This window comes from Euleptes europaea, chromosome 6 (assembly GCF_029931775.1).
Source record: "Euleptes europaea isolate rEulEur1 chromosome 6, rEulEur1.hap1, whole genome shotgun sequence".
Taxonomy (NCBI): domain Eukaryota; kingdom Metazoa; phylum Chordata; class Lepidosauria; order Squamata; family Sphaerodactylidae; genus Euleptes; species Euleptes europaea.
Window position 1 is genome coordinate 102532632 of NC_079317.1, and position 24500 is coordinate 102557131.

The following is a 24500-nucleotide window of genomic DNA, read 5'->3' on the forward strand; positions in this document are numbered from 1 at the left end:
TGTCTTTGAATAAAGTGTTTTACTTCAGACCACCCTTGTCTGAATGAGTCCTTTGCATAGATCGAGAGGTTGACACCTGAGCTTGACACATACGCTCACGTTGTGTTTGGGGGCAGAATTCTGTTAACATGCAAGGTGGCTGCATGCATTTATTTCAACGTATGTTCACTGCAAAAGAATGCTGCTGAGTACTGCAGCTGACCCCGGCTGCCCACATGTTTTTGCAGCAAAATTAACCTGTGGTCCTTCAATGCTGTATCCCTCCTTTATGACTGCTACCCCCCCCCCAATAACCTGCTCTTTCTGTCCTATCATGATCGCCATATGCCTGCCAAATTCTATGAATCTGTAGACCCTAGAACAAAATCAACTATGGAGAATCAGGAAATATATGCTTTTTTGCATAAATTTATTCTGAGTCCAGCTTTTCTGCTACCAAAATGTTATGTTGGGGATCATGGGTACTGCATGGATAAAAGCCATGTGGAACAAGATCTATAGGAAGGAGTAGAATTAAGTGAAATTGACTGAAAAAACTGGTTGGATCCAACCCCTACATTTATATTACACTCTCTTTAGTCTCCAGTCATGATTCAGGATTCTAGGAACTATTGAAATTATTGCTGAAAAAGCAAAAAGTGCTGATGGTAAGCAAGGAAATTCTTATTGGTGGTTCTGCAAACAACCCTCCTACCAAATATATCTTACCCCTCCTGGCTAAAATGACAACCATTATTACCGTATATGTTAATTATAACTTCAACAAAAATACTCAGGTGTTCAGGCACTTTAAAGACTAACACAAATTATTACAGTGTAAGTTGTTGTGGACAACACCCTACTTCTTCCATCATTTACTCTGTCCTACCAATGTGTTTACATGACCAAGATCCCTGTCAATTATTCACAGACAAAAAAAAAAATTCACTGGCATACCACAGGTGATAAGGAAATCACATCTAGTGACAAATATTTACACAGGGGTTACCATCATCCGTGGAAGTAGAAGTGACCCGCTCTGTGAATACCCAATTTGGGGTGGGGGCTCCACACCTTACCAGTGTTGTGTCCTATGGAATTTCGCTGCATATATCTATTTACTTTAGTTTAAAAATTCAAACCCATCATTCCTTCCTGCTCTCTGAAAGATGCTGGGGTTTTTAAAAAATAAAATAACCACCATTAAAATCAGCAGTAAATCAGCAATACAGAAATCTCTTTCAGGAAGCGAAAGCTGAATGGGTTACTTCAGCAACCATTCTGCTGCACAGAGAAGATGGCTTGAGGTTTGTGACACAGCGCCCTCATTTTATCCACAGAAATGGCTAATGAGATCCTGGGACTTTTTTATCTATGCCAGTCGAGTTAATGGGCTTAAAGATAATCTGATTAGCTACATTCTGAAGCACTAAATCCATAGTTCTCATGTATGTGGAGCGGCCTCCCTCAGGAGGTTAGAGCAGTTGCTAAGGGAAGTACAAGTTTCCCTCCTTTCCAACAACCCAGTTTTTCCTGTATGTCCAAGGGGAGAATTACAACACCCCCCCCCCCGCAGGGCTGAGAAAAGGGGAAATGGCAGAGTTACGCACACCTTTCTCTTCCTTGTACTCCTTTTCTAAAAATATCCTTGCCCCTTTATTACTTCAGCTAATGTACGCTGATGTTTGTCAAGGTCATATGTACTTCTGTCCCCAACTAGGCAAGGAAGCAGAAGCTAAACAGGCTATGTCCCCATCCACTTGCAATGATAATCTTACAGGGGGGCAAAGGGATAGCCTCCTATGTTGTAGACTTTTTATCTCTCTCTCCAGATTGTTAAGGCGTGTTTCACTGCTGCTGCCTCTTTTTCCCAAATGGGCCAGTTGAGCTGAGATTGGGAAAATTTCTTTGAGAAATAGGCACATGGGTATAACTGGCCACCTTCCTTCTCTTGCATGAGGGCCCCTCCCATGGCAACTTCAGAAGCATCCACCTGAACAATGAACAAGCGGTCACAATCCAGATGCTTAAGTATCGGTTCAGTTGTGAACAAACGTTTCAAAGTCTCAAAGGCTACCTGACAGTCCGTGGTCCATTCTACTTTAGCGGAGGGCTGGGTAGCGGCAACTCCTTTACCCTTGGTTTTGAGTAAGTTAGTAATCGGAAGCGCAACTTGTGCAAAGTCGCTGAGGAAATTGCGGTAGAAATTAGCGACCCCGAGAAATCTCTGTACTTGCTTGCGAGTAGTTGGCGGCTCCCAGTCAACTACTGCTTGTACCTTGTCCAGGTCCATGATTATTCCTTGGTGTGAAATTCTATAGCCTAGAAAGGTTAGCTCCCTTTTATGGAATTCACACTTGGAAACCTTAGCATAGAGGTGGTTCTCTCTGAGCCGTTGCAGAACTTCTTTGACCATGGTGATGTGCTCATCCAAACTCTTGGAGTAGATGAGGATGTCGTCTAAGTAAACTACCACCCCTCTAAACAACAAATCATGGAGGATCTCATTAATCATTTGCATGAAGACCCCCGGGGCCCCTTTTAATCCAAAGGGCATTACAAGGTACTCAAACATCCCAAAGCAACTGGAAAAACCAGTCAATGGTTCATCCCCCTCTCGAATCCGTATGCGATAATACGCTTCAACCAAGTTCAATTTGGTGAAAATGCGTCCTTCTTTTAGCTGGCTAAAGAGATCTGGAATGAGGGGAATGGGGTAGGCATTAGTCTGGGTGACTGCGCTAAGTTTGCGAAAGTCTATACACAGTCTTAAGTCACCTGTCTTTTTACGCACGAAGAAGGCAGGAGCGCAGTGGGTGGCTGTGGAGGGGCGGATAAAGCCCCGTGCCAGATTCTTGTCAATGAAGTCTTTCAATACTGCCTTTTCTTTGGGATTCATAGGATAAATCTTACTCTTAGTTAAACGTCCCCCCCTCCACTTCAATAGCACAGTCTGTTGCGCGGTGGGGGGTTAGTACATCACACTCTTTGACATCAAAAACATCTGCAAAATCTCGATATTTGAGAGGCAATTGCGGATCAGCATCTCCTGCCGTCAAGACAGAACCTAGGACAGCTACCTCTTTTTGGTGCTGTTCACATTGTGGTTGGACGAATTCAAGTGTTTGGACTGCTCAGTCTATTATGGGGCTATGCCCCCGAAGCCAATTTACTCCCAGGACTACTGGAAAGCGGATGCCGGGCACTATAGTGAAGCGGATCTGTTCCCAATGGTCCCCCACTCCCATGGCGACTATGCCCGTTCACCTGTCAACCGGGCCCCCTTTGAAATCACTCCTGTCCATCTGGGCAAATCGGAGGGGCTGCGGTAAGACACTTGCTTTTATGTTTAGGTTTTTAAAAGCGTCCTCACTGATTAGGGTACGAGCACATCCAGAATCTACTAGAGCCTTAACCGCTACTTGCGGACCCCCCCTTATAATGTTGCAATATTACATCAAGAAACATAGTGTCTACCACTTCTCTCACCATTAGTGGAGCTGTGGGGGGTGCAGTCACTTTGGTCCGCAGTGGCGCTCCGTTCACTGCAGACCCTGCTTGTTTTTTGTCTGCTCCTGGGTGGGAACGAGGTTCAGGGCTGCTAAGGATCCCCAGGTCCCGTCTTCTTCTTCCGATGTATCTGTGTCGGCAGGACTAGAGGTGATTGTAATCCGTGGCCCAGATGGGCCTTCATTTGTAATCCGAGCCCCCGACAGGGTAGGAAGGAGCACTGGCGACCCTTTACGAGCAACCTCATCGTTCTTGTGGAGGGCGGTTTGCGCCCGCTTGGCGTAGTGCTTTTGCGACGGCTCTCCCCACCACTCCGGGGATGTCCTTCTGCTTGCAGGTCTGGGTTGGGACGAGCGGAACGTGCAGGGCAAGTTGCAGCGAAATGGCTCATCTTACCGCAAATGAGACATGCTCCCTTTTGGAAACGTTTGACCCGGTCTGAAACAGGAGCGGTTGGTCTCTGTGGAGGTGGGGTGGCACGGTCTTGCCGTGGACCTGTTTTCTTTGCTCTGCGCCTGGAAAGACCGAGGGTTTCCACCTCCTCCTCAAGCAGGACCCATTCCTCGAGGTTAGGCGGATCTCGTTGCATGTAAGCCCAGTATAGAACTTCAGGGTGCAATCCTTCACAAAAGTATTGCACTCGAGTAGCTTCACTCCAGTCAGTAACTCTGCTGGCCAGACGCTGAAATTCCCCGGTGTATTCTCGGACAGACTTGGTGCCTTGGTGCAATTGAAGGATGGCCTCCTTAGCCTTGTCACTTCGGAAGGGATCCTCGAACCACCTTCTCAGGGCCCATATGAAGTTATTCAGGGTTCGTATGGATCTGGCCCGTGAATCAAACTGTTGGATCATCCAATCCGCCGCCTCTGCCTGTAATAGGGAGGACACGTATCGCACCCGGCTGTCCTTAGTGGGGAACCACTGCCTTTGCTCTCTCATGAAGCTGTCTACCTGATGCAAAAAATAGGGTAGGGCTTCTGCAGAGCCGTTAAAAGTCACTCGTAAGTCCTTTAAGGATGCATGCGGACAGGGCAGCGGGTACTGCCAATGCGGAGGGAATCCCCCCGGCAGGGCTTGCGGCAGTGCTTGTGGCGGCGCTTGTGGCGGGACTTGAGGAGGAACGCTGGGCTGCGGCGGCAATCTCACCGGGACTGTTGCCTCCGTCCCCATTCGCGGCATAGAGCATCCATTCGCTCTTGCATTTGGGCCATCTGCTGCTGTAGTTCTCGGTTCTGGAAGTGCAAATGAGAAACTTCATCTGCCATTCTGCCTCCACGCCGGCCCTTGGAAACGCCAAACTGGGCATTCCAATCCTCGGTTGCTTCTCCACCGTACCACCCCTGAGACACATTGAAAGGAGCATTCCAGTCTTCAGCATCCTCTCTGTCCGAATCCCCCTCCCCCGGGTATTCACAGATATCTTGGGTCAGGGCATAGTGTACGGTAGCTCGTTGACGACGAGCTTGGTGTCTTGGGTGAGCCATAAAAGACCGATCGGAAGAGAGCGAAAGCGTGAAGTCCTCCTCTCTTGATCCTGGTCCCAAGCCCAGCAGTCCAGTATCCTTGGATCGTGCTCCGAGGATGCCCGGGTCGCGACCAACTCCGCCGTCTGGGCCTCGGCTTTGGCCACAGCCGCTCCCAATTCCGCCGCCTGAGCCGCGGCGGTGTCTCAGAGAAGTTGCTCCAACAGGGGAGTTAGAAACAGTTTCACCTCTTCCAGGTTGGTAAGAAGCGGCATTATTTGCCGTGCCACGTCTGTCACAGTGGCCCCAAAATCTGACAACAACAGTTCTTGGATTTGGGCTTCCGAGGCCGACGGTGGTAGTTCCATGATGCGTAACACAATTTTGGCGGCAGCGTTACTCGCCTCGAACTGAAAGTAGTTGCCTCCGGAGCCTTCAGCCATAGCGGCCCGTAGAAAAGGACTGTCCAATAAGCCGCGGTGTGCACGACCCACTGCGTTAGTAAGGAAGTCCCTTCTTGGGTTAGCAGGGTCTGCTCCTCCTGCGCACCCCCAAAGGTACCGTTATTCAAGTGACGGAATTGGTTTAAAAGGTAGGACCTGGTGGCCTTCCTCCTTTCCTCACGCCGGTGCCGGTCGACCTCTGTCTGGGCACTCCGGATTCGATCCTCAGTCTCCTCTTGCAGGAGCTGTCAGAGGATTTCTCGCACGGTGGAGGCCTTCAATTGACCCCCCCGGTGGTCCTCTCCCGACGAGGAGCCAGTGAACCCAGGTGCTGTTCCCATGCACTTTAGGAATGAGGCAAGAACCACATTCCTTAAAATAAAAAAAAAGAAACTAAAAAAAAAAAGAAGGAGAAAAAGACTTGAGTCCTATTGTAAGGTCTGAATCCACCTGTCAAATCCCAATCAACAGAAGTCCAGACAGAGTCGTCTAAGAAGCAGTTTATTTGGGAAGCATAAGGTGTATCGCAGAAACCTACTTAACAGGACTCAAGTGGGGGGAAGCGGGCAGGTTGAAAGGCACCATTGGATACCAGGCTGAGCCTGGTTCCCATGATAGATTACAGTTATCGCGCCGGGGCGCAGGCCGTCATAACAAACCTCTGAGCTACTCGACCTTGACTCCAGCTGCGCTCTCAGCCTGGAGCTCACATTTGACCAATGTGCTAGCTGTTAATTTACAGGGAGTTTTCACAACCCAGGGACATATAAAATACCCCCACTTATATTCTGAAATGGTACAGACCATTCTACCTTCTTGAAATTCTACCGCATCATCATCTTGAGTAGACCATGCCTCGATTACAACATCCATCATGTTATCAGAGGGTCTCAAGTAATTGTTAAAAGTAAAAGCATAAGGAAGGTACTACAGTTCTTTCAGTGCCTATTTTTAACTGAACTAGGTTTCAGTCCTAAAAATGTCATAGGAAAAGCTTGGTATATTGAACCATGGAGTAAAAGGTCACTCTAGCCATCCATCAAAAGCAATAATTGTGTTTCATTCCTTTGTTACATCAAAGCTCCTTTCGCCTCAGTTTAGTGGATTTCAAAGGCTATGAGATCCTTGCACAAAGGCAAGGCAAGCCCACCAAACAGAAGAGGGAGGGAGGGAAGGAGGCTCCATACACAGAAACTGCTTCGCTGGAGGGTCCTCAGCCTGTAGTCAGTATCACCAATTTAGGGAACAGGACAACAGGCAGAAAAACTTCACCAGTAATTGACTGATTCAGGCAGGAAATACTGGAATATCCCTTCCGATTGTTCTAAAAACTGAATCATTTATACTTATAATTAAAATGTGAATCCACAGTTATAGAGAATGAACAACATTTGTATGAGAAATACACAAATGATTTCTTCCAGGACAGTGAGGTGGAAAATTTAAATATAATATGACAAAAATGCTGGACTAGGTACTTTTTACATCTAATTTATGGGAAATGTGCTATGTGGTAATGAATGACTGTCGTGCATATTGACAGCAGATCAACAAGGGTGCCATTGTCCCTGGCTAGTCCACCATTGCCTCTTATCATCCCATCCAGGAGCTGAAGGAGATAACATTTCCTTCCTCCTCATTCTTCAGGCGTTTGTTAAGACCATGTGGCAGTCTGCACATGCCCAGTGGAGCTTCCTGGTCAGTGTAGCAACAGGGTCTAACACCCCACAAAACTCACCACCTAAGGCCACCACTTCACTTGACCTCACATATTGAGGATACAGAAGACTGAAGAGAGTGGTTATTAGCCGTATAAAACCAGAACACGAATGATGCGAAGAGTGTAAAGTATAAGAATCTCAGTGTTGAGACTTAAGGTTAAGACCTTTATCTCTGTTTATAAATACAATTCCTTGGAAATAAATATTTCAATAAGGGATTTCCTTTTTTGAGGAAAAAAAAGTACTAAAAACAGAGAAGGATTATTTACTGAAAAGATTGTCACCAGTGTTGTTTTTTTTCTTCACTCTGTGCAAGTTAATGCATGGAAAGCTGGCATTTCCCCCAGAAAAAAACTAGTTTAAAAAAGGGCACTAGGTAAATACTTATTTTTACACTGTTACAACTGATTTATACACTGCTTACCAGTAGCCTGCCCAGAAAAAGGGACCGTTGTTGGAACAAAATCACTGCTGAAAATACTACTGTATTTTTCGCTCCATAAGGCGCACCTGCCCATAAGACGCACCTAGTTTTTAGAGGAGGAAAACAAGTTTTTAGAGAAGGCTTTAAAGCAGAGTCCCTGGAAGCCGGGCGGGGAGTCTTAAAAGTTCTCCACGCTGCCATCTGGAAGCATGCAGAGTTTGTGGACACATACAAGGTTGCATAACAACCAGGACTACTAAAGTGGGGTTTATGGTTTTTCAGATTGCATTCTATGGCTTTTATTTATTTAAGAAATGTTACTCAAGGAACAAGGTAAAAACACAGAACAACAATCAAATAATACCAGATTAAAATAGTTTCACATATCAGTTAACAACTAAATAGCAAATTTCAGTAGTGATGTTAAGAGCAGTGGACTCTAATTTGGAGAACCGGGTTCTGTTCCACACTCCTCTACATGAAGCCCAGGCAGCGCAGAGCAGTTTAACCTCCCCCCGCACTTCCGGGTCCCGAGGCTCAGCTGTTGGCCGGATTCACACACATTCGCTCCATAAGATGCACAGACATTTCCCCTCACTTTTGAGGAGGAAAAAAGTGCGTCTCATAGAGCGAAAAATACGGTCATTTAGCAGTTGTTCAGACTTCACATTAAACTACAGTTAATAAAAACAAAACGCTTAGTGTAAAGTAGATGGGTGTCCCCAAGCGAAAATTTTAAAATGTGGGCATTTCTTCTCCTTGGTTGTTAAAAGTATTGGTTTTCATAGCAAATTGAAAAAAGAAAGTAAAAGGGAGCAATTATAAGAAGCACTGCTATTCAAGGGGGCTTACTTCCAGGAGAGTGTCTTTAGGATTACAGCCAAAGTGTCCTTGAAGGTAAACATATTAATTTTCTAGGCTTATTAGTACCCATTGGCTAGCAAGAGTAAAGCTGTAACAAACCAACAAACCTATTAGTTATTATATAATGATTCCTTACTGCTGTAGAATTAAAAAATGTTTGTGGAGCTCTCCTAAAAGGCTGTCTAAAAGCCATCCCCAAACATTTTTAGTAAAGGGGAAAGGTCCAAATTCACACATACACACAAAATTCAAGTGAATGGAGAAGCCTGCTTCTACTGGAGCTCTGTGTACACACTGGAATGCATGTAAGGTTTAGACCAGTGCAGTGAATGTGCGTCTGCACAAAGATTCTGAAAAAGATTCAGAATTGCATGTAATGACTTCTACAGTACCCCTTGTTAGGTCAGAGCAAAGGAGATATTCTGTCCAATAACACCAGCACTGGCAGTGAAATCTAGATGTGACTCAGTGCTATGAAAATAAGAGGGAAAGCACCCTTCCTATGAATGAGAAACTTTTATGAGGATGTATCCTAAAGCTTAAAAACTTATCAGTATTAGTTTAAAAATTGCCCTGAAATCTATGTGTGGAAAAGCTAGGGACGTGTGTGTATGTGTGTGCCATCAAGTTACAGCTGATTTATGGCGACCCCAAGGCAAGAGACAGTCAGAGGTGGTTTGCCATTGCCTGCCTCTGCATGGGCTGAGAGAATTACTGGCCCAAGATCACCCAGCAGGCTTCATGTAGAGGAGTGCGGAATAGAACCCGGTTCTCCAAATTAGAGTCCACTGCTCTTAACATCACTACTGAAATTTGCTATTTAGTTGTTAACTGATATGTGAAACTATTTTAATCTGGTATTATTTGATTGTTGTTCTGTGTTTTTACCTTGATCCTTGAGTAACATTTCTTAAATAAATAAAAGCCATAGAATGCAATCTGAAAAACCATAAACCCCACTTTAGTAGTCCTGGTTGTTATGCAACCTTGTATGTGTCCACAAACTCTGCATGCTTCCAGATGGCCAAACAGTCAGGATATTTTGTGTTGCTGTCATTGCTGCTATGGATATAGAGGCATGCACATTGGCAACAGAGCTTCCACACAGTGGAGTTTTCTGCATACTTGATTCCATCTTTTTTCCAGACTTTTCCCTCCCATACATGTTCTGCAAAAAGGTAAAGGTCCCCTGTGCAAGCATCGGGTCATTCCTGACCCATGGGGGTGACATCACATCCCAACGTTTACTAGGCAGACTTTGTTTGTGGGGTGGTTTGCCAGTGCCTTCCCCAGTCACCTACATGTTCTGTCGAAACTCCAAAATAGCTCTCAGGAGTATGGTCATCACAGCTACTGTGGCAACTCCCCCTTTTTAATTTTTTTCATGTATGCCCTATAACAGTTCTATTAAAATTGTTACAGTGCCATAGTGCCATAGCAATTACTGATTTTTTAAAAAAAAACCTCAAAAGCCCCCTCGAATGCTACAGCAGGGGGACAAAATGGAACCTGGGAAGTGCTGATGGAGGGGAAATGGCACCAATGTGGACCTTTGCAGAGCGCGAAAATGTGTACACTTCCTTCCAGATGGCGTGCTAACATGTTTGGCCTATGTACTTTCCAAAAAGTTTGGAGCAGGTTTGGAATGAGACTACTGAGAACAAGGGAAACCTGGAAGCAGGACAGTTACAGCCCAACGTCCTAAAACACAATTAAGTGTTCCAGTCTGGAAGCCGAGGAGGAGAAAAACCTCCATTTGGAAACAACCTTTCTCTGCACAGATGTACGTGCTTATCTCAAGATAGTGTATACAGGATGTTGGATTGCAGGCCATGATTCCAGCTCATTAAAATACTGAAATCCACACTTCGGACAAGCAAAGTTGCCTCTTGACTTATTATCAGGAGACAGAGGATGACTTCCCTGAGATTCTGAACCCAAACAGAAGGGATGGGGGACCACAGAGGCTGGGATTTTCAGCTTAAATGACCCATGACTGTAAATTCTGCGGCACAGAGTGCATTCAGATAAAACAACAAATCAGACTATGTTGTTACCAGAACAAGCCTTGAGAGCCTTCAGTTTTCCCCCCCTTCCCTCTTCGCCCCTTACATGCAACTTACAGACAGAAGACTCCCACATTACTCACAAACTATGGGGCTTGTTTTCTTGCCCCAAAACCAGATTGGTTTGAATTACTGCTTTGTATGCATGAAAATAACCCATAGTTTGTTAGGGCTTGTTGGGAATTTAGAGGCTTTGGGTCTCCAAGTGTGGTGCACAAGGAGACGGAAAGCACATAAGCCTAAAATATTATCAGACTCATTCCCATAATAACCAAATGAAGCCGGTGACACAAAAATAACCCCCCCTTATTGAATTTTCAACAGTATCTAATTTCTCCATGTCCCTTTGTTGTGATAACAACCCCAGTTATCTCAATGCAAGGCCAGGTCTGCCGGAGAGGAGAGTAAGTGGGCAGCAACAGCTCAACATAGAAAGCTGGACAAATATAAAAAGTAAAGCCGCTTATTAAAAGTTAAAATTTCAGTGCAAGATGAAATCCGTCAATCCAGCTCTAAAATCAACCCAAGTGCCCCAGTCCCTTCTACAACATACAAAAAAGGGAATTTGCAGTGTCAAGCCCCTTTTTGTGTGTGTGTGTGGGGGGCTGATCTGTCAGAACAATTCCCGAGGTTCCTTCTGAGATTTACAGCAGCAGAGTCCTGCCAACTAGCATGAGGTACAGGTACCTGGTGCAGATGGCTCAAGAGTGGGAATCAGCAATAGAAAGCAAAGGATAAACCTGGATCATTTATTCCAGTGATTGTTGCTTAGGCCTGAATTACATGAAATGCTTTATGATTTAGCTGTAAATGCACTGTGGCACCTACTGTACAAAAAACCGACTCTGCTTCCATTGGATTCCGTTCCATAAACTGTTTGAAGAATGTATTGGTGGGAACAGCAAAATGTAGGCATAAATTAATAAAGACTTTCTACAGTTAGCACCTGGAAATCTCCCCGTGGTTCTGTCCTCTCTAAAATTCTTTGACTCATTAGGCTTGAGCAAAGCTGAAACCCTGCATTAGACAAGACCACACACACCAGCACAAGGTATTTCAGACAGAAAGGGGATTTTCCGAGGAAATCATGTGGGCAGTGGGCTTCAAGAAATAATCAGGCATTGTGATGGAAAAGCCTGTTCAAATCCAAGCCACAGTCCCACTTGCAGTGAGTCTATAATTTATTATAATCCATCATGAGAAGGGGAAGGAACCAACGCTAAGGGGGAGCAGGATGATGGAATTTCAGCATCTGGCCCCATCCAGCTCCGTCCATCAGCTATGTGGGAAAATCCTCCTGCCATCCCTCGCTCCCTGGGTCACTCCAGACAGCCCATCAGCCTTCCATTCAAGAAGGGAAGAAAAGGGACAATAGCTATTCAAGGCCCTGCCAGGGTCAGGACCCTCCACCATCAGAACGCCTTAATGACCCAAAACAACAACATTCATAGCAACTGGGGAGGGAAGGGAGGAGAGGCATGCAGAACAATCATGCATTCAAAAGGAAGCTTGGGGGTGTGAGGGGAGTGCTGCCCGTCCCTCTTTGAGGGGCTTCACAGCACAATCTCGACGGCTTTGGTCTCCAAAGGAGCCAGAAGATTCTTCTCTGCCAAAGTTGTGTGACTATCCTAACTTTAAAGATCTGGGCTTCCTCTCTTACATTCAGTGAGACTTAGCCCATCTTCACATGCCTATTTATTTCATTTTTAATCAATCTTTAATGCGCTTTCTCTTTTATCTGTCCTCACTGACAGGCAGTTAAAGCACAGAGGGAAGAAGAAGGATGGCTTCCCCTTGAACGTCTATGTGCCCCTACATGAAGTGTTAATTCAAATGAGTTCTACTAGGATGGCCTGGTATCCATCATCGAGGAAATAATTAATGCTTTCCACATTACAGCCAAGCAGGTTCACACCTGTACCCTGGTTAAATTCTTCAAGGGTTCCCCTGATACATGAAAGATAAAACCTTTTTCTTCCACCATGTCAACACTGTGTACACTTTAGGAAGCCATAATTGATTGTGGCAACGTACAGTTAATAAAATACTGAAACTCCATTAGGGCAAGAAGTAGGCACACACAGAGACACTGCAAAGACCACCATGTTCTTTAATGTTTTAGCCCAATATCATGCCTCTCAGACAGCTCCTCAAAAATGTTTTTTTCATAGTCAAGTATATTCAGTGTATCTTGCAGGTACTGTGCAGGAGGAAGGCATGTTATGTCTTCCATTTCAGATCTAGAAAGCAAGTCACCAGACACATGGTGTACTGCAGGACTTATTATATCTCCTAGTTTATTTTGCCACAGCAAGCCATAATAAAGGGTATGTGCCCAATGTGAAGTACAAGCAGTTTCACATTTTGTATCTGCAACACTAAGGCTTATGAAGCCATGACACTTATTTGGGAGTTACCTTCTTCTTCCATGGGACTATGATACCGCATTTTAAGGGTGTATCCCAGTACACAAATCATTAGACCAGGGTTCAAATACTAACAACTATGGCCTAACACAACAACAGAGAGCCAGTGTTACATGGTGGATTGAGTACCGTACTTGGTTGTGAATCACAGAAAGCTGGGTTCCAACTCTCAATCATGAAGCTCCACTCACCATCCTGGACCAGCCAACATCTCTTAGCCTAACCTACTTCACGGTCAAAATGACAAAATCTTGTGGCACCTAAAATACTATCAAATATAGAACTTTCATAGGCCAGAGCCTACTATGTCAGATGAAAGGACAAGATATAAATGTGATGCGATATCAAACTTTACCACATCACTCAGGATACAGTTTCAGTCATATCCCGTTCCTGAAGGGTGAGTGCGCGGGAACTCTGGTCTGCGCTGGTTCACCACACCCCCACATAGCTTACTAGAGGCCACTCCCAGCTCTATGGCACATCTTCACACGCCATCTGCAAGGACAATGTAGTACCCAATAGAACATCTATTGCTCATATGTGACCTCAGTCTCAGTTCCGTACTCCTAATATTGCTGACATCTATTGCTCATATGTGACCTCAGTCTCAGTTCCGTACTCCTAATATTGCTGACATCTATTGCTCATACGTGACCTCAGTCTCAGTTCCGTACTCCTAATATTGCTGACATCTATTGCTCATACGTGACCTCAGTCTCAGTTCCGTACTCCTAATATTGCTGACCTCACCATTATTTTGAGGAGAAGAAAAAGCTAAAGACTGCAAAGCACACGGACTGTTAAAAGCACAATAAAAGATGACCAAGAAATTAGTCTCTAGATAAAATTCTAAACTCACTAAGCAGGAACCTTTCAATACTGCTACTTAATGAATACCTCCTCTAACTCCCAGGACCCCCTAGACTTGAAAGAAACTTTTCTTGTTGGTATTCTTTTCCAGCCGTTCCTTCTCCAAGAGTAAAGCAAACATTAATCTCAGCCTGTCTCAGAGCTGACAAAAGGATAGAGACAGACAGGCAGCCTGGCCAGCCCACTTTTTCCTGACCCACTGGCTCTACAGCCAAGTTGGGACGAGGTAAGACTTCGAAATTAGTTTGACAAATCCAGCAAGGGGGGGGCAGAAGGACAGGCAGACACATTGCTTTTATCACTGTGGCAACCTCTGAAGAGGCTAATAGAAGGACAGTGTTTTTATTCACAGTAAAAGACCAGGTTTGGGGGAGAGGGGGAGGGTCACCACCACACAGACAAGGAGCTGGTATGCATGCTAATGGCTCTCTTGGAGGGGGCAAAAGCCCTGTTCAGAATATAAACTTCCCTATGTCCAATCAGGAAAAAGCGGCCCTGCAGCTGTAATGACATAATAAAATGAGACCCACATCTACCATGTTGAGGAATGGAATAGTAGGAATGCCAGAGTACAGGTAGGGTGTTTACATCTACATAAATGTATAGACATCCATAATTAAATTCTGGGCTGAGGATGATCCACCCAACAATATTGCTGTCACTGGCATCTCTACCAAATCTCCCCTTCAGGACACAGGGCAAGAGGAAGAGTTTTACAAGACCATGAAGGCTACAGAAAGTGATTACAGAAGAGATTCTCTCTCATAACACTAATATTACACTAAGCTCCTACACTCAGAAGTAAGCTCCACTGAATTGCATGGGACTTACTCTCAATTAAGTATGTTCAGGATTGCAGCCCAGGACATGGGATGATCCAACTAAACAGGCTGGCACCAGGCACAGTACAAACAGAAGAAAATGCTTTTTTCATACACTGCATCACTAATGTACAGAACTCGTTGCCACAAGGCGATGTGATGGCCACAAGTGCTGATTATTTTTAAAAAGGTAAGACTAATTCATGGAGGGAAGATTGAACTCACCAGACAAACAAGGTGAGACTGCAAGCACCATCACACTCACCTTGTGAACAGAGAGGGGGGAAGAGATCTGACTAACCACTGCTGGAAAAACAGTGCAGAATTGGAATTCCACATAATTTATTCTCAACATGGGTTTCATTTTTTAAAAAGTAAAACAGCAAAACCAATAAAAAGCTGGAGGAATTGGATCCTCTGCATGGGCTGGGAGCTGGCAAACAAAGGTGTGCTTGCTTTGTGGCTTCCACTGGCAACTGGAAGACAGAGGGAAGGGACCCTCGGTGGGAGTTAATGGGTCCAGGCAAAATGGCCGAGTGTTGTTGCCTCCTCTGCCAGTCTCAGCAGCAGCAGCAACCACTGTACTGGTGGCTGCTTATCTAAGAAGGCTGGTAAGAAGTTAAGCCCGTGGGTAAGTCTGCATTCTGTAATGGGCAGCATGCAGGTCATATCAAGCATCCTAACCCAGCCCAAGCCTTTCCATCTCTCTGTCCTTTCCTGCTGCCCCAAGCACCTTCCTCCTGTATCAACTGTTAAGTTACCTTAGAACACTGTATGTATGTGACACCATAATGAAAAAGGGCAGCTGGAACACAGCCACCTGGTGCTACCGCCAAAAGATTGGTTCAAGGGACAGGAGAAGGCTTCCAGAGTGGCAGGTTGGGTGCTGGGCTGCTCTGGCTCATAATAGAACAGTAACGTTGCATTTATAGAGTTGTTCTGCTTTAACTGGTCAAACCATTTGATATTCATTACTTCATCAATCCACACCACAAAGCCACTATTATTACCACATATTATGGGAAGCTGAAGGTGGCACATCATGCTATGCCTAGAACGACCCAGGTAATACAGAATGGGGATTTTAACATCCACCTCATAGCTCATGCTCTCAGCTCATTACTCTATACCACTGCTACAGGACAACCAGAATTTCTAATTGGGCTAACAAAGGTCTTATATCTGTGAAACCCCAGGATAGACAAGCAGCAAATTAATCCATGAAGCTATGGTGCAGCTCCACAGCAAAAATGCACATTCTGTTTCATAGGTCTTCTGCACTGCAGTTCAGATTTAACCACACACCAAGCATGGCAAGTGCCCTATTTCATACACAGCAGAAGTGAGCGCACCAAGGTTTATTTCTCAGCAGTTAGTGAAGCAACTTCAGCTTCGTAGAGCTGAATATTTCCTCCATCATCCTGCCTCAGGGGCTGATTCTGATAGGTGAAGATACATTACACTTGGGATCTTAGGGCCCCAACACACTTGACATACATTATTGAAGGTGGGAATAATGGATATAATGCATCCAAACCCATTTCAGTCTAGTTTTTTGTGCAATTATTTGAACGGAAATTTCCTCAGAAGCACTGGTTTATGACCTTCATCAGAGGAGAAGCAACGGGAGTGTGTTCCCTGTTGATTCTTCTGGACTTCTCAGCAGCCTTTGATACCTGACTGTGGTAACCTTCTGGACTTCCTGAGAGGGCTGGAAGATGGAGGCACCACTCTGAAGTGATTATGTTCTTGTTTGACAGGCATATAACAGGAAGGGATACTGGGGAACTGCTGCTCCACTGCATGCGAACAGACCTGCGGAGTGTCACAAGGTTCCACCTTCCCCACACTGTCTACACACAGCTTTTAGGAGAGGTTGAGATAGCCTTGGGAGTTAAGTCGTACGTATACTGATAATCCCCAATTATATCTCCTTCTTTCCTTGAATGCTGTTGAGGAACAGGTTTCTCTGAATTCTTTCTGGAGTTAGCAATGGCTGGATCAGGGCCAAATAACTAAGATTTAATCTATATGTCTATGGTGGGTGGAATAGTTGATCTAAGAGATGGTGAGAGGCCTATGGGTCAAACTCCTCCTGAATTTCAGTGGGGTTGCTATGCTAGCCTTTTACAGAAAATAGGAGACATCTGGCACCTTAAAGACTACGGCATTTATTACTGCATCAGCTTCCATGGCCTAGAACCCATCAGCCAATTTCCCTTGAAGGTTCAGATAATTAATTTGGGCTGTTCCTAGACCCAGTTCTGTTTTATGAATTCTCAGGTGAGCAGGGACATTTTTAACTTTGCCTGGTGTAACTTCTCTTGAGCAACAGAAATCTGGCCTTCATAATCTGACGAGATAATCAGGATCAGACTATTGCAACATACTATACACAGGACTGCCTTTGAGGACAGAGCAAAAATCTGAACTACTCCAGAGTGTAGCAGCAAAGTTGCTGACTGGCACCAGCCAAACAGAACATCTAGCGCTTCTTCTCAAATAAATTATACTGATTACCAGCAAGTTTCCAAGCACAATTCAGAGTGGTCTTGGTCCTGGATATTTGAAGAATTATCTTTTGCAATACACTTCCTCCTGCTCATTTTTAAAATGTATGTAATTCATTGGTACCCCACTGTTCCCCTCAATGGGGTCCCAAAGTGGCTTAAATTATTCTCCTCTCCTCCATTTTACATTCACAACAACCCTGTGAGGTAGGTTGGGCTGAGAGAGTGTAACTAGCCCAACGTTACCCAGCAAGTGTCCATGGCATGAGTGGGGATTTGGCCTCTGGTCTCCCAGACACTAGTCCGACACTCAGGCATCCCATTCCTAAAGGGGGGGGGGAAGAATGCCCATAGGAGCTGGTGTGACCCTGCGCCGGGGTAAGTGCCCACTTAACCCGGGATAAGGGGCACCATCATGGGTGGCATCCACGCCAGCGCCGAGACACAACACAGAGGTGTGGGGCTCGGGCACCAGTGCTGCTTCCTGGCAGAGTTCCAGTGGCACATGTCCCCGTGCTGGCGTTCTAGGAGGCGTTCCTGGGGCGGGGCTGCCTTTAAGCAGCTTCCTAACCCCTTTCGCCCCAGGAAAACCCCCCCCTCGCGCTGCAGCGTTGCTACGCCACCTTTTTTGGCGGTGCAGCCTCACTGCAGTCAATGAGGGCATTTTCTTTTTATTTATTTTTAAAAGGTTGTAAATTTCTTTTCAGTGGCTGGGAAGCCTCAGAGGAGGCAGCTCAAATGCCCCCCACCCCCCAGGATTGCACTCTTAACCACTACACTGGCTTTCATTGACATTATGGAGAAGCCCTACATCATGTCAAACCTCTGCCATCTCATATGCATTCCATGATGAAACCCACTCTGGAATTCTGTCCCTTGGGAGGCCCACAAGGCCAGTTTCCTATTTGTCTTCAGAAAGACAGTTAAAACTTTCCTATTTTCGCTTTCAATATGTATTTGCTTAAAATGATTGTTTTATCTATTGATTTATTTTAGTTTTATGTTGTCATTTTAATTGATTTTGTGTTTCATCTGATTTTACTTGGTTGTTATATAGTTTTTATATCATCCATTTTAGGTTTGTATACTGTCTTCTGGAATGTTTTTTGTTAGGAAGCAGGATACAAACAATATTAATGATGATAATAAATAAGTAACCTGAACAAGAGGATCCTGACTTGAAAGCTTAGGCTGCAATATATTTTCTAGTCTTTAAAATGTTGCAGGATTCTTTGTTGGTTTTGATTCTTGTTAAGGTAAAGCTTAAGTAACATTATATGTTATTTGTTTTGGTTTTTTAAAAAAACCTTTCAAATTTTGCTATAAAAACACTTGAGGTAAAACGTACCGATGCTCTTCTTGGAAGACAGAGAACAAATCAGTTCAGACCACAGATTTAGGGTTAGCATCACTTCTAGTCTTTTCTGATCATATGACTGTATGATGGATTGTTGACTTGTTATATCAGTGTTCTCTTTAAATAATATTGGGATGGTGGTAGAATAGTTATAATATTCACAGCTTCTGAATGAGTCCCAAAGCTAGCAGCCTGGCCTTCTCCTCTGCAGTATCCTTCTTTCTGAAAACCTGCTCCCCAACTCCAGACAAAGGGATGTGCAGTGCTGCTTATCCCAGCCATTTCACCATTAGGCTTATCTTCCTCCTACCTCCCTGCTTTATATTCCCCCCCACCCGAAATACCCTGTTCACTTTCTCCCCTTTGATGCTGATTCTCCTTCTGTCCCCTTTTCTGCTTTTCTCTTTCACATCCGTACAATGTTCACAATTCTGTTTCGATCATCCAGTGTGCATTTCCTGCACCATTATGAGAGTCAGGCTTCCCATTCCTCTCTCTCCACTTTGGAAGCCTGATTTCACCTGCTATCTCCTCCCAGCTCCTCTTCTGATCCAACCGCTTTACCCCTTCTTGACCTGAGCTCACTGGCAACAGCAAACAGGGATTCCCAGCCAAGAAGGCTGCTGGCTTTCCCAGGGTATTTTCCTCTTGTCAGAAAGGACGGCTCTCTGTCTCTGTCTCCCCACCTACACTTGATCCTTCACAAGACTGAAATTGCTTCACTGAAGATATTCAGAAATGATTTCTCTCGAGGCATTCACGCCTCAATAAATTTCTTAATTAAGGTGTGTGTGTGTGGGGGGGGGTGACCCAGCAGCAGGAACACAGGAGCACCACTCACATCTCTGACATTTTCTAACAAACCCACAGGTGTTTTACTGTTCATTAAAATTTATTTTGGAAGAAACCTGCAATTCGCATCCTCCCCTCATTATTTAAGGCTGAATAAAACTAGAACTCTCAGGGTGTACACTCAAAAGCATTTCACTCAGATTCATTATCTAATTTCAATCGCTCCCCCCTCCTATTCAGTCCGGATGAGTAAGCAGCAGATTTCCCCCTCCTTTCCAACCCATGCTCAGAGATGAGGTTGAGATCCTAACCTTCTTTATTAGTTATTACTACCTTAGAGGCACAAGGTGGTGAGTTACTCCAATTTGTTAAAATGCACTGCAAGGTCTGTCATGGATGTGAAGCATTTCACATTTCCCTGGGGAGTCACTAATGTGAGATTCTGATGCATCTTTTTGCTCATATGAACACCTAAAAAGTTCCAGTATTACTTATTATTCGTTCCAAAATCGCCTGCTATTACAGACACACACACTTTATCCATAATTTATTTATCTTCTCATTCCTATGCATGTTTACTTTAAAGCAGTGGTTCCCAACCTTTTTTTGACCAGGGACCACTAGGACTTTTTTGTTCGGTGCAGGGACCCCAAGGTCCAAAATAAAAATTCCAACAATTTGAAAATAAACTTTAACCATCACTGTTAGTTCAACATTAAACTTAGAATAATATTTGAATATATATTTTTATAATAGAGAACTTTTAATTGAAAATATTAATTTATTATGGGTTTATAACTTTGTTTCGCGGACCTTAATTTAGTTCTCGCGGACCCCTGGGGGTCCACGGACCCCCGGTTGGGAACCAGTGCTTTAAAGCAACCTCACTACATTCATGGAGATTACCCTCCAAGTCAGTGTGCTCAGGACTGCAGACAAGGGTTTCCTCCAGGCTCAGACATCCTTCTGGAAGATCAAAAAAGGTTTTTTTCCTTGTGTCAAGTTTTTGTCAGACAGGCTTTGCTATTTCACTGTCACATGCATCACTCTTTGCAGGCGCCAATGCTTAGAATCCACACACATTTAAACAAGCCCTTTGACAGCAGTGTACACTTGCATTTGGGTTTCGGAGGATCAGCGGCGTGTGCAGGAACTGATTTCCAAAAGGTGCATATGCTAGTGCTGGCGCTGTAAAGCAAAGGCACAGTTTTGCCTAAGGGGGGGGGGGAGACTGGGAAGACATCCAGGTGGCAAACCAACACATCTATAGGAGATCCCTCTTGACCCTTCTTTTGCAGTGACATTATGGGCCAGGGGCACGTGATAGGGACACGTCTGGGGAGTCCCTCTCTGGGGAGGAGAAGCCTGTTTCTACTCTAGTGCTGCCCCATTTTGGATCTGCCCAAACTGAGGATCTTTTCGGAAAACGGTGCAATCGAGAGGCTGATCCCTCGCACAGGGCTTCTTTATTTTGCACACGCCTGCCGGGCCTTGGGGATGAGCTCAGGACGGGGGAAGCGAGCGAGAGGGGGGACCGGCGGCGGGGGTCACTCACCAGTGTCCTGGCGGAACTGGTGCATGGACTGCAGGTCGACGATATAGGGCGCCAGGCGGCTGTCCACCTGGCCCAGGACCACGCTGCCCCCGGCTCGGGGCCCGGCCCGCACCACCGCCTCGATGTGGTGGCTCACCGCCGGGCTGTAGGGTCGCCAGCGGCCGTGCTCGTTCAGCCATTCCCACACCACGACGGCGGAAGCCAGCAACATAGTTGCAGCAGCGGCAGCAACAGTTTCCCCCCGAGGAAGCAAACGCCCCAAAGCCCGGCTGCAGCCCCCTTTCGCTCCGTCAGCGTCCGGTGGGTTTCATCGAGACCCCCCCCACTCCTCCTCCTCCTCCTCCTCCTCCTCCTCCTCCTCCTCCTCCTCCTCCTCCTCCTCCTCCTCCTCCTCCCAGATCTCTCCAACGTCACGACCACTGGGGCTGCCCGGGGTCTCCTTCCTTGGATCCGTCCCAGATCTTCTCCTCCTTTTAATTCTCTTGCAGCGAATCGCTGGGTTTGGGAAGCCGGGGGGTGGAGAGAGAGGAGGGGGGGGTCCTCAGCCGCCCGGCTGCCGTCTCACGCGCAAAGCGGAGCCCTTTAAAGCTTGCACCCCACCTCCTTCAATGCTCTTTCCTCATTGCCTGCGAGAGCCGTGCATTTAAAAAATCACAAGCGTCCCCACCCAGTCAGCGGGCTGGAAAAGCAGGTTCCGTCATTTGCTCGGAGGGGGGATTTCACGGCCCCGCCACGGCAAAAAAGGAGGGTGGACTCGGTGGCACCAGTTGCATCTCCTCCTACTCCTCTCCTACTCGTGTCGTCCTCCCTGCGGCTGCACGGGGGGGATCCTTGCGAGCCAACCCTGCTGGGAATTTCATGCTCCAGTTTCCCCCCTTCCTCCTCCTCCTCCTCCTCCTCCTCCCCGCGCCCCAGATGCAGCAGTCCCTCCAGCTCCACCTCCCCGTTGCTTTTGCTGCCTGCCTTCTGTTTCCGCGAGGAGGGTCTCCTGGGCGCAGCCCTCCGCCCAACGCGGTGCCCCCTTTCCAAAGGGGAGGCGCAAACGCCCACTGCGCCCCTGCCCTGCGCACCGCCACCCCCGACCCAACTTCTCCGCCTTAGCGGCGCTTTGGGCTAGCAGCCGCAGCACCGGCCCTCGCCCCCCTCCTCCTCCTTCTCCTCCTCCCCCCACCACCATTACCTCATGCCCGCGACCCCCCCCCCCAACCACCGTCCCTCCCTCCCTCTGGCCAGCGTCGGAGGCGCCACCTGCTGACCGCACCGGACTCGCCGCGGCCGCAGGCGGGGCTGGACCACCTTGCCCGAAACTGGGGGGGGGGCGGTGGTGGATCAATGGGCGAGGGAAGAGGGGAGGCCGGCGTCGGCTGCGCTTGCAAGGAAGGCGGCTGAGGGGAGGCACGCCGGGGCCAGTCAGTTTTGCCAGCTGCTTGTCCCACCCCACCCCACCCCGTTGCTAACCGGCTCTCAAAAACCGACGTCTTGTAGGAAAAAATAAAATAAAAGCACAAAACTTTTTATAAGGCGCTGCCATTAATTACATTCCATAGTGTGACGGCAGGTAGACTTCCCCTGACTATGGAAGATCCACTGATTTAGCAATTTGTAATAATCTCTTTTCCTTTCTGTAAAATGGATTAGGGCAGCCAGGGAATAGCTTGTTGCTGGGCAGAATATCCCTGTATGTCTGTGTGCTAAGGAAGCGGGTTAAGAGTCATGGAGAGTCCGAGTGAACTATAAACATTGATAGGAGAAAATGGATAGAACTGAACTGTGCTGCGCCGCCTCTATGTCTGGGGTGCTATCGGCCTACCCTGAATGTTGATGGGTTGTCACATCTTGAATTTGGATAAATATCCCTTCCTCAGTATGATCGGGGCTCAGAGATTTTTACTCGATAGAGTGCTCTGGGTCGCAGCTGCCAGAATAAACTGTTTTCTTGAATAACGATCTGCAGGTCTCTCTCTCCCCCCACGAACCCCCGTTTGCCGTATCAATAGCATTCCAAAGCCCTGTATGTCTTGGGGTGTGAGGGTCTGCATGCCTTGTCTTGTATGCTCCCCCCCCCCCCCTGGACTCGTAAAAGCAGTTCAGGCCTCTTGACCTTCCTTGGTTCAGGCTCAGGGTGTGACGGGCCCCAGTTGGGATGTCTCTCCCTCTTCCCACCCCCCTCCCTCGCTCTTACTGACTCCCTTGCACCACTGTGGCCTTGGTGGTGGATAGTACTAACAAGCTCTGGGTCCTTTGGATGTTTAGTCCCGTGCACTATTATCTCGTAGGTTCCCGTAACACGCGTTTGACATCTGCTTCCCTGTAGGGGTTATAATTCTGTCTTTGAGAATCTGAATTCACTTGCAACTTCTCCAGTGTAAGACTTGTACCACCTGAAGCTTTCAATAAAGATCCTTGTTTCTGCATGACAGTCTGAGCAAGTGATTTTATGGATATTGTCGAAGGCTTTCACGGTCAGAGTTCATTGGTTCTTGTGGGTTATCCGGGCTGTGTGACCGTGGTCTTGGTATTTTCTTTCCTGACGTTTCGCCAGCAGCTGTGGCCGGCATCTTCAGAGGAGTAACACTGAAGGACAGTGTCTCTCAGTGTCAAGGGTGTAGGAAGAGTAATATATAGTCAGAAAGGGGTTGGGTTTGAGCTGAGTATTGTCCTGCAAAAGTATTGTCCTGTAAGTATCAAGATAATGTGCTAATGAGGGTATGGTATGTTAATCTGGAACCATTGTATCCTGAAGTGGTCTGTTAATGTGTGTAATCCAAAGCTAATCTGTATGGCTATTGTTGAATGTTGTCTTTGTCTGGAGGTTTTTCAGGGCAGGAAGCCAAGCCTTATTCATTCTTAAACTCTCCTCTTTTCTGTTAAAGTTGTGCTGATGTTTATGAATTTCAATGGCTTCTCTGTGCAATCTGACAAAATAGTTGGTAGAATTGTCCAGTCTTTCAGTGTCTTGGAATAACTATATATTACTCTTCCTACACCCTTGACACTGAGAGACACTGTCCTTCAGGGTTACTCCTCTGAAGATGCCTGCCACAGTTGCTGGCGAAACGTCAGGAAAGAAAATTCCAAGACCACGGTTACACAGCCCGGATAACCTACGAGAACCAATGATTTTATGGAATTTGCACAGGGAGGTCAGGAACTCTCACAGGCCTGTATACCCTGAGGACCACTTTCTCAACCATATGAACCTACCTGACCACTACAGTCATCTGGGGAGGTGCTGCTTTGGCGGCCCAGCCGTTTGATATTAAAATAAAACTATAAATAGTCAGTGGCCTTCCCCAGGGAACTTATGTTTTCAAAACGGTGCCTCTCAGGCCAGTTCCGCGCCCCTCTGAGGCCTGCGCCCCTAGGCAACCGCCCTGGAGACGTGATAGAGGTTTATAAAATTATGCATGGTTTGGAGAGAGTGGACGGGGAGAGGCTTTTCTCCCTCTCTCGTAATGCCAGAACGCAGGGTCGTCTGTTGAAGCTGGAGGGTGAGAGATTCAAAGCTGGCAAAAGGAAGTATTTCTTCACACAACACAAGAGTTAGATTGTGGAACTCCCTGCCCCAAAATGTGGCGCTGGCTGCCAACTTGGAAGGCTTTAAGAGGGGAGTGGACATGTGCATGGAGGAGAGGGCTATCCATGGCTACTAGTAAAAAATGGATACTGGTCATTGTGACAGCAGGTAGACTTCC

The 24500-nt window shown here is 46.4% G+C and overlaps 1 protein-coding gene across 1 annotated transcript in view; it reads right to left on the reverse strand.

The window, feature by feature from the left end:
* DTX4 (deltex E3 ubiquitin ligase 4) overlaps window positions 1–21021 on the reverse strand; it is a 48941-nt gene extending 27920 nt beyond the window's left edge. Inside the window, exon 1 of the mRNA XM_056851570.1 lies at window positions 20806–21021. Within this exon, the coding sequence (XP_056707548.1) occupies window positions 20806–21016 (211 nt within the window). The 5' untranslated portion in view covers window positions 21017–21021. The remainder of the gene's footprint in view (window positions 1–20805) is intronic.
* Window positions 21022–24500: the final 3479 nt, after the last annotated feature.